Source organism: Myxine glutinosa, chromosome 2 (genome assembly GCF_964187855.1).
Source record: "Myxine glutinosa chromosome 2, kmMyxGlut1.1, whole genome shotgun sequence".
Lineage (NCBI taxonomy): Eukaryota > Metazoa > Chordata > Myxini > Myxiniformes > Myxinidae > Myxine > Myxine glutinosa.
In genome coordinates this window covers 28,702,624-28,717,362 of record NC_136262.1, presented here as the reverse complement: position 1 = coordinate 28,717,362, position 14,739 = coordinate 28,702,624, and the positions used below count along the sequence as shown (strand labels likewise).

General features: G+C 42.4%; 1 protein-coding gene across 1 annotated transcript in view; it reads right to left on the bottom strand.

Annotated features, from left to right (window-relative positions):
• Positions 1-2,425: 2,425 nt before the first annotated feature.
• Positions 2,426-14,739, bottom strand: part of LOC137418487 (unconventional myosin-Va) — a 129,321-nt gene continuing 117,007 nt past the window's right edge. The window contains exons 30-39 of the mRNA XM_068104559.2: positions 14,332-14,506; positions 13,990-14,083; positions 13,730-13,894; positions 12,418-12,572; positions 11,909-11,995; positions 9,732-9,882; positions 9,184-9,472; positions 7,345-7,519; positions 6,796-6,876; positions 2,426-4,022 (exon numbers count right to left, since the gene is read on the bottom strand). Coding sequence (XP_067960660.2) covers positions 3,870-4,022; positions 6,796-6,876; positions 7,345-7,519; positions 9,184-9,472; positions 9,732-9,882; positions 11,909-11,995; positions 12,418-12,572; positions 13,730-13,894; positions 13,990-14,083; positions 14,332-14,506 — 1,525 coding nt within the window. The 3' untranslated portion in view covers positions 2,426-3,869. The remainder of the gene's footprint in view (positions 4,023-6,795; positions 6,877-7,344; positions 7,520-9,183; positions 9,473-9,731; positions 9,883-11,908; positions 11,996-12,417; positions 12,573-13,729; positions 13,895-13,989; positions 14,084-14,331; positions 14,507-14,739) is intronic.

Genomic DNA, 14,739 nt, shown 5'->3' with positions numbered 1-14,739 from the left:
CATTCCTGGTTTTTTCCCACCTCTGGAACAAACTCCCCCAATCTCTTCAATCCCACTCCTCCCTCGAGGTCTTCAAAACAGCTGTTCACTGCCATTTCTTATCTTTCTCCATCCAAAACCTTTATCTTTTCTTTTCTTCCCCTGTGAATCCACCCTAAATGCACCTCTTTCAAATTCTGATTTCTTTCCTGAAAGTCTTTGTAGTGTCCATTTGTTTTTCCTGTGTTCCCCATGCCAGCCATCTCCCTGCCACAAATCTCCTGATGTCCTGTTTCTCAACTGGTGGTGCTTCCCTATCTCTCTCCCACTCCCTTTATTATATGTTCTTTGTATTGGCGCTTATACGAGCATCGACTTGGGATACAAAAAAAACAAAAAAAACAAAACAAAGTGGTACGTCTGGTGGAAACCGAGCACAGTGCATCACCCATCTAAAACCATGCCTACCGTGAAGCGTGGTGTTGGCAGCATCATGCTATGGGGATGATTTTCAGCAGTAGGGACTGGGAGACTTGTAAGGACAGAGGGAACATTGAATGGAGCCAAATACAGGCAAATCCTTGAGGAGAACCTGTTTCAGAGTGCAAAGGACCTTAGACTGCAGTGAAGATTTGCTTTCCAACAGGACAATGACCCTAAGCATACAGACAAAGCAACACTGGAATGGCTTCGTGAAACGTGAAAGTTCTTGAAACTCTAGCCAGATGTGAAAGTCCAGCCAAAGCCCAGACTTGAATCACTGAGAATCTGTGCAAAGACTTGAAGATTGCTGTTTACTGATGCTCCCAAACCAACTTGAAAGAGCTTGAGCAAATCTGCAAGGAAGAATGGGAGAAACTACCCAAATCCAGATGTGCAAAGCTGATGGACATACCCAAGAAGACTCAAAGCTGTAATCGCTGGCAAAGGTGCTTCTACGAAGTATTGACGCAGGGGTTTGCATACTTGCATATGTAAATTAGATACTTCTGTATTTCTTTTTAAAATTATTTTGTTTAAAAAAATTTCACTTTGACATTATGAGGTATTTTGTAGATCAGTGAAAAAAAAAATCTCATTTTAATCCATTTTAAATTCAGGCTGTAACAACAAAATGTGAAAAAGTCAAGGGGTGTGAATACTGTTATATCGGTGGGGTAGAGATACTTTAGACCAGGTAGATTTGTGTAGGTATCATGCTCTGACTGGCGCGAAGAAGAAGAAGAAGAACCACCACCATGTAATAAGTAGAGGACCTGTTTAGCCCGGATGTCGGATGAAGTTGGATATTTGTCCCCATTACGAGGAATGGGGCATGTTAACTGGTTATAGTGATTATGTCAATTCCCATTCGTCAAACCTCAGTAATTTACATCCTTTGTCTCTTTTGGTACCGCACCGTAGACACTAGTACGAATCGGCAATAGATTGCACGAAATAATAAAAAATAAAACTAACCAGAACCCAGATGACGCACTTGGGCTGATTATGCTGACTGGAAAGGCCGCATAGGATGAAAGATCCGTGAAGACACACCCGAGGAGACATGATTGGCCAGGGCTTCTGATTGGCAGAGAGAAGGGTGAGCAAGAAGCGGCACGCTGATTGGTGGAGAGCTATACGAGGTGGCTGGTGGCCTGCGGGCATTGGTGGAGAAGCACCGATGACGTCACGACCCGACATTAAAATAACTCTCGGACCGACATTTTCGCTCTTGCCATCTTTTCTTCTCTCTCTTGCCTTTTGCCCCCGATGACCTCTTGCTCCCTTGCTTCTTCTCCCTCGCGCTCTTGTGCTTGGACCGACCGTGGTCAGAGACACCACCGGGAGACATGCAGAGTTTTGCAGGCGGAAATGACGTGCGGCTTGCCGCTACAGCATGACTAGGCCTAATGAATAAGGGCACATCAAGGCCTACTGGGTGTGTTCCCGCACACGGACCTCTCCAGGGCCTTGGCGATTCCTGGCAAGATCCCCCCTACTCCTCTCACTCTTTCCCCCCCCCCACCCGAGCTTATCAGAGCTAAGTGCACGATAAACCACACGTTTCTTTTTCAACGTTTTTATCCCTTTGTCTGTGTTTAAATCTGGTGTGGAGGATCCCGTTTAGGAGCTTAGTTTTACCGTGGCGTTTTCTCGTTATCGGAATCTGTTTTAATAAATCCTTTCGTTATTGTCTGTACATTTGTAAATCCGTTTTTGTGCGAGTTTATTTTCCACAGGTTGAAGACTGCCTGGCGGGATCGCTCAGTTAAGCGCTTCAGCTTCCTCCCCTCCCCTTTCTTTCCCCGGCGCATATAGTAAAATCCGCATTTGATCGTCACCCCAGAGTAATGCTCGATTTGCCTTCTGTGACTTTCCCGGTGTTAACTGAGGGAATCACACGACAATACTTTCTGAAGGCAGTGAAAATGCATTATGCATTAACAAACGGCGAAGGCAAACATTTCGTGTAAAGTGCGACAGTTTATATTTCAAAACTCAAGGGCAAAACATTTCCGTCATGAAAAAGAAAAATCAACAAATGTGGTTATTTTCATCATGATGTGGCTCTCTTATCTGCAGATAATTATAAATTATAGATAAGTATCATCGCAAGATCACATACATATTCAAATAAATACATGCAAAATCACCGTGCACGCACACAACGCTAATTTACAGTTTTGACCGCAACAAAACCCAACGGCAGACAATTCAAAGTGATATTCATTTGGCTTAAAGACCAAGGAAGAAATGCGTAAAAACTACAAGGAAAATGATTCCAGAATTTAGTGGACAGTTAAAATACCATTTCAGCCAATTTTTCCAAAAGAAAACTAAAGAAAAAAAAAACTCAATAAGATTGAAAAAAATTTGCTACAGTTTGGTCACAAAAGATGAGTTTTTGAAAGAAAGAAGAAAAAGAAAAGAATAAGTTCGGCACTATGACATGCTGTGCTGCTTTTGGCTTTGTATCTCACCAGAGGTAGTATGGGACAATCTGAATCGGAGAATTGGCCGAATTGCTTTGCAAATACAGTTAAAGTGCAACGAAACACACAATTATACTCTACAACATTGTCACATAACCATTCCAAAACAATGGCAACAAAACCTTCAGTATGCTGACACATTTGAAATCCCAACAGCTGTGTCAAGTTGGACTGGTACAGAATTGGGATGTGAGCAGTTCTCCGGAATCACACATCTTCACCCGTGCAGCATAGGCCCAAGCTCTTTAGCTTTGGAGTTACCTTGCCCTTCATTGCGATTTGAGACAGCTCAAAATGACAGCGAAAGCAGATTCAAGATTGCTGGATCTCCATAAAGTTAAAATATACCACACTAAGACACCTAAACTAATTTTTTATGAACTTCTCCAAATTTACAACTTTGGTGGTTGCCATTTCGGTACCAATTCAATTGTGCATCATACAAACGGCATCTATATTTTACAATACGATTCCTTAGAGTGTACAGTATATACTTCCAAGCACAAAGCGCTTGGATTCACAGCGATCCTTTGTGCATTTCTCACGTACAAGATGCATCGATATGATGAAATATATATATATATATCTGATAGCTTTCATTATGACATCATAATGTGACCGACGAAGGCCTCCTTTTGAAACAGATAATGCCATTTCTGCTGCAAGTTCTCAAATAGCTCAACTGGGTTTGAATATATGAAGTTGAATTCGTTAAGACTGCAAAGCTGAGCAATCTTGTGCAAGGGCGGTAATCTTGGTTGCTGGTAGTTTTAACCGAGCAGCAAACTCGGCGATGCCCATTTTAACCGCAATTTATGCAATTGCGAATGTACACTCGAATATAGACAAGCACTCAAGATGGACAGATCGCGATAACGCAACAAGTTCTGGTGCGTGCAGAGGATGCCAACATTGCTACACACGTGTCAGGAATGTGAGGTTCAAGCTTTTGGGGATTTGGATAGTTTCCAGACATACAGGTGATGGATTGAAGGGGAATTCCACTGGGTATGTCCACTTGGTATCCATGAGCAGCTGTGTGGAGTTGCCACGGTCTTTTAGCCGAGCCTAATAAAACAAGGGAGCACGCACACCGACATAAGGAAACCTTTGAGCATATCCTCCCATCTGGGGACCAAAAGAAAGCACGACTTTGGTGAGAATTTCTTCCAGGTGTTTGACAAGATGGCACAGATGGCTCAAAAGCAAATGTGCTACATCTTGTCTGGGTTATTTTCTGGACCAGACAACAAACTCATGCTGTGCAGATAAGTCATTGCATCAAGTGTATGGTTCGCCTGAGGGATGTTAAGCTGGGGGCCCTTGTGTGTTGGTATTGGGTGTTAGCGGACATTAAATATACCAATCTATACTATAAAAGGAGCCGTGTGGGTGCGTCCACTCGTATTCCACCTATTTGTTGGACAGCTCGTCTGATTCCTCCCACAATTTCTGTACTACGGCCGCCATGTTGGTGCTTACCATTTTGAGCTGATAGGTGTTATGGGCCTTGTTATGAAACATGATAGGCATCAGTGATTGAGGCAGCAGTCTGTTTATACACTGCCCAAACTACTATGTGGAATTCTCTGAAGCAGGGCTTTTACCATGGTCCTTGCATTATTACCCTGTACTCGTGAAGCGAAAAGCAGGGTTAGGCATTTGGTTGCGTACGTGCATGCATGTGGCGTAGGTGTCTGCATTTAAAAAATTCATTTTCTCAGGAACCGTTTGTCCGATTGACACAATTTTAGCATAGGAGTGGCTCTCCCTCCGCTCTGTTGAATTTTTATATTCATAATTACGATATTATAGGTCAAGTGGTACAGACACCATCTTGGAAAAACGTTACACCTCTCTATATCCCAAACCGCTCAATGAATTATTTTTTAAATATGCGTCATTGTCAAGTACTCCCCATGGGGAATAAGATATGTTGATGATGAAGTCATTGGTGCCTTCATTATGACGTTATTTGACAAGTGCAATGCTTGATCGGATCAGTATATATATATATATATATATATATATATATATATATATATATATATATAATTATTCTGGAATCGTTAGGCCGAAAAAAATATATTGCTGGTCTCTGGTCAGACCAAAGTTCCAGAATTGATGCGGCAATGCGGTTTTTTTTTCTTTTTTCTTTTTTGAAAAGCATGGATTGCACATATAGAGGTGTTTTTTGTGTCCTCATGCCTTGCGGTCCTCCTCATCTGCCGTGGTGCCGTACAGAGAGAAATTAAAGACAGCCAATGGGACTGGTAGCCTTTTTTGTAAATAATGAACACAAGCTTAAGTTATTTTAAAATGTATTTATTCTGAAAATCATTAAGTTCTTCAAGCATATTATAGACTGCCATTTCGTTCTCGAGATCACCTCGCCGTACCGTCAAACATTCCAATGCGTCGATCGCATCAACACTGCGCATGCGCAAGTGGTCTAACAGGCCGATGGTCTCCCACGATCTCTTCTCCCAGTCCACCAGATTAAAGCAGACACTTACAACTTCATGACAAACGACATAGGATCCAGGCCTAACTAACGAGACCACCGGCAGCTCTCTAGGCCTTCTGGTTGCTTCACACGAACCCGACGAAGAACGTCTTCATTTCAATAAATGACAATATCCAGCCGATTGGATTCATGACGTCACGGCAAACAACACTACTCATATCTTTGGAACGGCTGGTTGGATTTGGACAAACTAAACGGAGTTTTGTACCGTGCGCGAACGTCGATAGCAATGGCGACCCACAGATCCGTATTTCCCGAGATAGCGCGCCGGCCCGGCAACAATAGGCGCGCGCTGTTGAGTGTTGTATGTAGTTGGGGAAAACAAAAAATTGTTGACGCGCAGGGTCAAAATAGATGCGCACGCTGACCAGAGACCGGAAATATATTTTTCTCGGCTTTAGTTGGATGGACACAAAATTTTCAGAATATGAGCGGCTCCTCCTGTGGATTTTTTTTGATGATAATTATGACGTCATAGGTCACGTGGTACAGGTGCAATCTTGGAAAAATCGAAAAATGTTGCACCTTTATCTCTGAAAACGATGCATGGAAAAAAATTGAATCATGGCTCATTGTAAAGTACTCCCCTTGGGAATAAGACATGTTAATTATATCATAATTAAGGTACCTTAATGTACCTTAATTAATGTACTTAATGTACAGGGTTATATGACGTACCTTAATTCGACAAGTACAACGCTCGATTCGATCAGAAATTTAAAAAAATTCTCTGCAGTTCTTGGTCCAATAGACAATTTTCACCATAGGAGCGCTTTCTCTTGTAGAATATTTTCATGATAATGACGTCATAGGTCACGTGGTACAGGTGCAATTTTGGAAAAACTTTGCACCTCTATATCACTGAAACCACTCCATGGAAAAAATTGAGACCTGGCTCATTGTCAAGTACTCCCCATGGAGAACAAGATATGTTGATGCCATTGGTGCCTTCGTTATGACGTCATAATTCGTCAAGTACCACACTTATCCGATCATTATGAATTTTTTTTTCTCAGCAACTGTTGGACCGATTGACATGAAATTTTCCAAACGATCCGAAAGATTTTGCTCACCAGCTACCAGAGGACTAGGCCTCAGCTGCAATACACGAAAACAAACTAGACAATACAGCACACAGTATGACTTGAGAAAATTAGACAAACACAAAGCAACAAAAATACAACAGAAAACAAAAATACAATCGAGGTGGAAGGAGCAGCTGCAGATTCTACCAATACGTGGAGCAACCCGATACATGGTTAATAAAACAAATCGTTTCCAAAGGCATTAACTGAGCAGGTCCCTGAAACTCACCTCAATCATGCGGATGAAGGCGACTTTCACACGTTCCTCACCATCGTTTAATGGTGTGTAAAGATGCAAGATCTTTACAATCTGAGGGGAGAACATGTAAATGAATACAATTATATTTTTTGGCAAAGCCCCGTTTTCAGAAACGGCATATCATTTGCATATGTAGTGGTGCCACAAAACCCTCGTACTTGTAGTGCAAGGCCTAAACAACACCCAGATAATTTGAAAGCTGTTTACTATTTATAATTTCAAACCGTTTAATCCAGAATTTAAACACTGTTTGCTTTTACCAGATTCTGATGTTACACCGACCAAAACCATTTTAAACCTTTTGCTTCGATAAACCTTGAAATAACTCCAGCCGATGTGCCCCAAAGGGTGAAACCCGAAACTTCCTGTAGATTTCACTACACAACAGTTGTACAATCGCCATTCTCCCAAAGTTGCCCACCGTGGAGTAAATTTAGGTGAATTTTGTGTTTCACTCCCCATCGTTAATTTTATCAACTAAAAACGACACCTGCACTTTAAGGGAAGCTTCTGCCTGACCTGCGTAGTGGTAAGCGCACTGCAGAACGTGGAAATGGAGTCTGCATCCTTTTCTGTGGACTTATTGAGCTGTAGGATTTGAGACACCTCGATGAGTGGTTCCAATGTGGCCTTCAATCCGCCGTGCTTGAGTCGCCGTTTGTGGAGCCATTCCTCCAGCTGACTGATGTTGTACCTGCAAGGAAAATGGCTTGCATTCGGTTTTCTCTGAGCTCATCATCCCAAAGAACACAAAGTATAATTTATACTACAACTGCTGTGCAAGAGAACATCTTGAATTGTTTATGAAAAAAATTTTATTGGGCCTTTGAGGAACAATCTTTGTATATACTGGGGGGAATGAGACTTTGGGGGTAACCAGAATGTGAGCAGAATGGGGAGAGAAAGGGGAAAGAAGGTTGGGATAAAATGAGCGAAGAGGAGGGAAGGGAAACATGAAACATGTCATAGCGGGAGCATGATCGTCAAATTCTGCTATCTTTGCATAAATAACTAGAACGACACTCGGTGGAGCGCACACCTCCACCAGGCTGAGCAGTTTATGTTTTGTATCCCACTGATAGGCTGGATCTGAATTTGGATCTGAACCAAAATTTAATCAGCTTCTTCTTGTCACCGAACCAACCTGTCCACCAAATTTCATCATAACTCGCCCACAATTTTTAAAAAAATATAATGTTATACATCGCTTTTTGCCCGATCTCTAAATGGTGAAGAATCACTTAAAAAATTAAATTGCCATATCCGAATCCATGCTCAGATCTTCACCAAAAACTAATTGATTCGTCCTTGTCACATACGCAACCGGTCCACCAAGTATTGTCTGAATACATCCACAACTTTTTGAGATATCTTGCTATATATCGTTTTTGGCCCCATCTCCCAATGGTCAAGAATCACTTAAAAAATTCTAGTAGCCGCATCCGGATCTTCACCAAAATCTAATCATTTCGTCCTTGTCACATACGCTACATCTCTGCCAAATTTCGTCCGAATCCGTCCACAACTTTTTTTTTAGATGTCCTGCTATATGTCCGTTTTGGCCCCATCCCCCAATGGTGAAGAATCGCTTTAAAAATTATATTAGCCGGATACAGATCTGGATCTTCACCAAAATCTAATAATTTCGTCCTTGTCACATACGCTACATCTCTGCCAAATTTCGTCCGAATCCATCCACAACTTTTTTAGATGTCCTGCTATATGTTGGTTTTGGCCCCATCTCCCAATGGTGAAGAATCACTTCAAAAATTATACTAGCCGGATACAGATCCGGATCTTCACCAAAATCTAATAATTTCGTCCTCGTCACATACGCTACATCTTTGCCAAATTTCGTCGGAATCCGTCCACAACTTTGAGATATCTTGTTCACAGACAAACAAACAGACAAACAGACATGAAAACATGAAAACATAACCTTCATCCATCATCAGTGGCGGAGGTAACAAATAGACAGACCTAAAAGGAATTTACCATCATGGAAGCAAATATGTCAACACCGCATACTACTTGTAACAAGTCAGCTGCTGTCAAAGCTAGTTAAAACATGCAGCACAAGACCAACCCACTTCCACTGCACTTTTTTTCAGGGCCACCTATTTACCATATCAGCACCATATCAGCACCATGAGGATTGCTAGAAACAAAAATCGACTGCAAAAGGAAAGGAAGAATGATCAGAGAAGGGAAAGACGTTTGGGAGGTGAACCATACCTGAGGTGATGAACAGTACATCTATGAAACATTTTTCCTACATTCATAACAAATAGATGGTCCCATTGTACATTGCACAGATGTGATGCGGAAGAGTGAAACTTATGGTACCGAGATGTTTACCGAATCTGAATGCCTTTGTTCCAAGAGCAAAGGTCTCTGCGTAGGAGAAGACTGTTGAGCGTGATGGCCGAGAGCGTGTAGAACGCTTGTCTTAGAGTCTGCCCGAGCACATCGGGATCCATCCCATGTTCGTCCATCGTATCACAAAACGTCGAGAGACAGCGCAGTATTGAGGAGAGCGTGAAGGCGGGAGAATCCAAATCAGACTTGCTCATTGTACGTTTCCGTGCGCCGGATGGCTTCATGCTGCACACGCTTGAGAAAGACTCAGTCTCCAACATACCCGGAACTGCAGCCAACACGATTTGGCAACACAACAGTTGGTAGACACAAACAGACACCAAAATATTTTGCTTTTAATGCACCATCTACTCTATACAGTAGGACACATCACTGCAAGCTTCAGCTCTTATCTGGAATGGAATTGTTGATCCAAAGGCTCTGAGCTGGAGAGTCATTGCCATGTGATCAAGTGCTTTATAATGCTTGTTATTTTTAAACACCTTGAGACGAGAAGATAAAAAAATGAAAATAAGTTGTCAAATCACCAATCAGGGGCTGCAAAGTCTCCTCCATTATCTTGGTGAGCTGCTGGTAAATCTGCACTGCGAGTGTTTCGAGAACATTCCAGTAATCACTCAGGTCAAAGTTCCTCAAACTATAATCCTGCTGCGACTCGCCATTTGGCTGTAGGAACTCCTGCACAACATCCACAGCAAGACATCAACTTCACCTCCATCAATTTATGCACACTCGCCTCAGTTACATAACCACGTAATTGGGCTTCAACAGCAATATACATGTACCTTTTATAATCCATTAAAGTACCAGGCCCGCAGCTACAGGGGGCATTGGGGGAATTGCCCCGCTAGGTATAGTTAACTCCCCCCCCCCCCCCCCCCCCTCTAGAAATCTGACCGACCAGAAATAAAGGTTAGCATCAGATAAAATCCTTGAGTCTTTCGTATGGACTGAGACTGAGCCCAGACCATGGTCTCAGGTATAAAACCTAAACTTCATTAATATGAGAGATGGAGATAGAGAGAGATGGAGTAATTGAATGTGATAGATAAGTGGTGCAAACTGGAAAACACATCAACGGTGGTGTTTTTTTACTTTTTTTTTTTTTTTTTTCGAGGATTTTGGCTCTGCTTTTTATCATCGGAGTCCACATATCTTAAATACATCAACTCCAGTATAAGAGGGCATCATTTTTATTTGACCGGCTCCTTTCTCATGTGTTCTCACAGAGAAGCACCACCGTCTCGAGTTGTTTTGATGGGGTTTTTTTTTTTTTAACGAAACGCGCCCCCCCCCCCCCCCTGTATTTCATTCACCCCAACCCCCCTCCAACCCCCTGCTCTCCCAGATGCTCCGACTGGCTACAGACCTGTGAAGTACAATGATAGAGAGGCTGCGGGAATATAATACATCAATTGAACAATAGTGACCGGTCATGAGCACCCTTAAATTTGGATTTATTTAAAAAAGTTTTTGAAGGAATTGCAGAAACTAGAAACGCACAGATATAAAGGCCAAATTTTACAGATTGGACAAGACAATAAAATGAATGTGTACGCTCCCTCTCACCATTTGAATCAAGGCCTCATTCAATAATTTTTTTCGTTAATGCAATTTCATTTAAATTCTCATGCAAACAATCAAATCAATTACCTGGAAGTTTGTTATGATTTGAATTTATGTTCTTTTCAGGCTGGCAGGATGGCCTAGAGGTACGCACCCTGACCCAGCTATAAACTATAATCATGGTGTTCTACAGACAGGGTGATTCATCAATGGGTGTGCCGTCCCTCGGATGGACGTTAAATGGGCATCCCATCTGCCGGCATTCGTTGATGAACATGAAAAATCCCACGGTGTCCTTCATGAAGAGTGGGAACGTTATCTCCAGTACCATGGCCAAATTTAAAATTCCTGCCCTAACCTACAGAGGGCACTGCGCATCAGCGGCACAGCTGCGTCCTCAGCCAATGATACCTCCCCACAGCCTTCGCCTTGTACTGCACATGAAAGAATGTCTTGTTTACAGCCTCTTCCTCATGTTTGTGTTGAAGTGATAATCAAAACTTTTCCGTGTGGCTTCCTTACTTTAAACTCCACATCTCTCACGAGTTTGGTGACTTAAGAAAGGTGTATATACATATTACAACGTGCATATTGGTAAAATGACGGATGCTGCACAATAACTACATCTGAGGAACTAGCAATAAACCGCTTCAGAAAGGGGGAGCCGGACACGCTCAGCACATCCTGATGAACAGTGACATAACTATGTAATCAAAGGTGTGACACCACCGATTCGTGTCATCACCCATGCAGACAACTGCACCGAGGGGGCATACAATTGCATCTCATGATAGCCACATGTTTGTGTGGGGAAGTGGGAGGGGGGCGGTGGTGGAGGACAGGATGGTAGGGGAGGGGCAATGCAAACACCCACAGTTGCCAAGATACACGAACACTCACGTTTCATATAGCTGGACTGAATTAGTAAATACAAAGTGAATAATGTATATGACGGCCACATCACGATTCATAATGCACATTACCAGTTGTTCATCTAAATCTCAGAAATGGCTACCATATTTAGAAAAGAGGAAATTAGTGGAAATGGGGAAAACTATAATGCCTCCGGCTGCAGCATAGACTTCACCCCAATGTAGCCACATGACATGCATAAACAGAGTGTGAAGAAGAAGCATACCCGATCTCCACTGTACTGCTTGAAACAGTGGAGCAAACGGCACGTGTTCGCCAGCCAGAAAGACCTGGTCTCAAAACTGCTGTTTTTCTGAATGAAGAAGAAGAAGAAAACGTAGGGATCAAATGGACTTGATCATGGTGGCAAATGGACTCAAACCATTGACACACACATTGTTATCAGCAATTGAAGCGTCGATTTAAAAAATGTCTAGTAGTTAACATCTACAACTAAATAGTTCTTACAATAGCTAACCAGACATTCAACCTTGCAGACATGACCTAGTGCTGGAACACACCACATTTTGTCAGAGTGGAGTTGATCAGACCAATCCTGCTGCTCCTAGAAACCCCAGAACCTATGGCTGGACAATCCCTCATCATAAAAGCAAACCACCTTGTAACCAATTGTTTATCCAATCGAGTTTATTACGCAGTGAAACTTAAGCACAGGTATCCACCAAAACAAGCAGACTACAATGTCAATATCAGCTTTGATCACAAAGACATTACCTTGAGCACTTTCTTGATGCCAGTGATGGATGCATTGAGGAGCGAATGGATCCGACTCTCATCATTGGTGTAATCACCATACCGCACACACATAAATAAAATGTATGCAGGTAAGCCAGGGACAAGGCCATCTGGAAGCTCTAAAGTATTAAGGTCTGTAAATGAAGAAAAACCAAAGAAGCAAAGGTAGTAGCTCAAAAACAAAGTGCAAAATGAAAAAAAATACATATCCTTACTTGCATAAACCATCCCGATGGGAATCAAGTCTTTGGGACTGCAAAAGCTTCAACTAGCAATCAGTGAAAAGATACTGCACCAAAACCATACATAAACCTCCAAAATACAAAATAAACTAGAGCAATGCGACTGTGTCGCCAATAGGCCTCACGTAGTCCCTGCCCATGACAATGGGTAGATGCCCTGGTTCACTGTCCTAAAAATAAATAAGTTTGGTTTAAATCCCTTTAGCTGTTTTGAAGCATCACATTTTTACCACAGTACAGGTTTCACATCGATCGGTGAAGTGTTTTCTGAGAATGATTTTTTTTAAAGTATCGGCTTTCAAGTTAATATGGCTGCCAAACCACGTGACATATTCCATCAAAAATGTACACTCTGCATACGTATGGGTCGGGGATCACATTTGTGAATTTCCATGTTGATCGGCTAAGGTTCGTTTTTCTATCCTAGATGGCTGCCATACCGCATGACCTACGACGTCAACATTTTCAAAATTATCGTAAAAACATTCTGCATGGGTGTCACTCCGACCCTGAAAGTTTTGTCTCAATCGGACATCTATTTCATTTATGTGGTTGATGAGAAAAACGAGGTATAGCCCGTATGGACGGACAGGCAACCTAAAAACATAATGCCTCCGGCCACCTTCGGGGGCGGAGGCATAAAAAAACAAACAAAAAAAAACCACCTTTAGAGGCCATTTTTCCCCGCAAAGCGGGGGTTGGCCTTTTTCGGGAACCGTGGTTGTTGTTTGTTTTTCGGTCCCCTTTTTTGAAGCAATGTTTTACGGCCGGATGCCCTTCCTGACGCCAACCCTTTTTGCCGCCTTTAACGACAAACAGGGAATTACCAGTGAACTGGTACTCAATTAGCCGACCTCGGAAGGATGACAGGCTGAGTCAACCCCCCTGGCGTTAATTCAGCGATCTACTGGGATTCGAACCCAGGATCCTAGGATCCTAAGCCGGCACCCTAGCCACTAGCCCAACACCAGGGTTACAACACCAGGCTAGCATAAAAACAGAATAAAAGGATTTGACTGACCCCAAGAAAAAGTAAACAAAACACTCACCAAAAATGAGGTTGTTCATGAGACGGCCCTCAAACTCTGCTTTATAGGTCAGCATGCCCTGAAATTTCTTGTCTTTGCGTTGAATAGCAGCTTGTTGCACGACATTATCATTTGGTGGAGCACCTTTGGCTTGTGTCGTTCCGGCAGAGGAAAGTGAGGCAGCACCTGTGATGGAAGCAATAGTTGCTGCTTGTAACAAGTGACGTCAGCAGTCGGCTCGATGAGCGTCAAATTTATGTTCCAATCCGAACATCCAATACCTTCCAGTTCCTTGTTTTTTTTGTTGAGAATTTTGACTTGCTTCTTCACTTTACGGACGAGCTTCTCCTGGAACTCGATCTTTTCCTGCAGGTTCTGGGAGACGGAACATCAAAATAGCAAAACAAAATGACTGTCCAATCGCACAAATTACAAATGGTGCTTATACATTAAATAAAATAAACATATTTTGAACAAACATGCAATTCCAACATTTGGGAGCAAAACAAAATTGTGGAAAAGGGCAAATGGCAACAAGAGATCAAGTGCAATTTAAACATAAAATGAGTATTAATAGCAAATAAAAAGCAAAAGTTTGACATTTTAAACCTTTGTCCTCTCACCAGATTGACGGAGGTGAGTCTACCAATCTCCTGCTCAAGTGAGCCATTGGCTTGGCCGATTTGGGGCTGACCCTGCATATGGTTCTCCGCTCGCAGGGCCTGCGCCTCACGCCGCAGCAAGTCCACTTGCAACTCGTGCTGGTGCACCGTTCTTTCAAGCTGAGTGCTCATGAGGCTATTGGAGAAAATAAGGAAGAGGAACGCAATTGTCATCACGTGCATCCGTACACGTAACCAGACTCATGGATCAACATTATTGGAAGATGTAAATGTTCATCACAAACTGGTAGCTGGAAACAGTTTCCCATCCACAAATCGCTGCTGCGACATCAACATGAGTTTGTGATCAATTTTCTCTTCAGCTATGGTTTAAGGTGTTCCATTAACAATGATAAAGTTGAAGAAGAA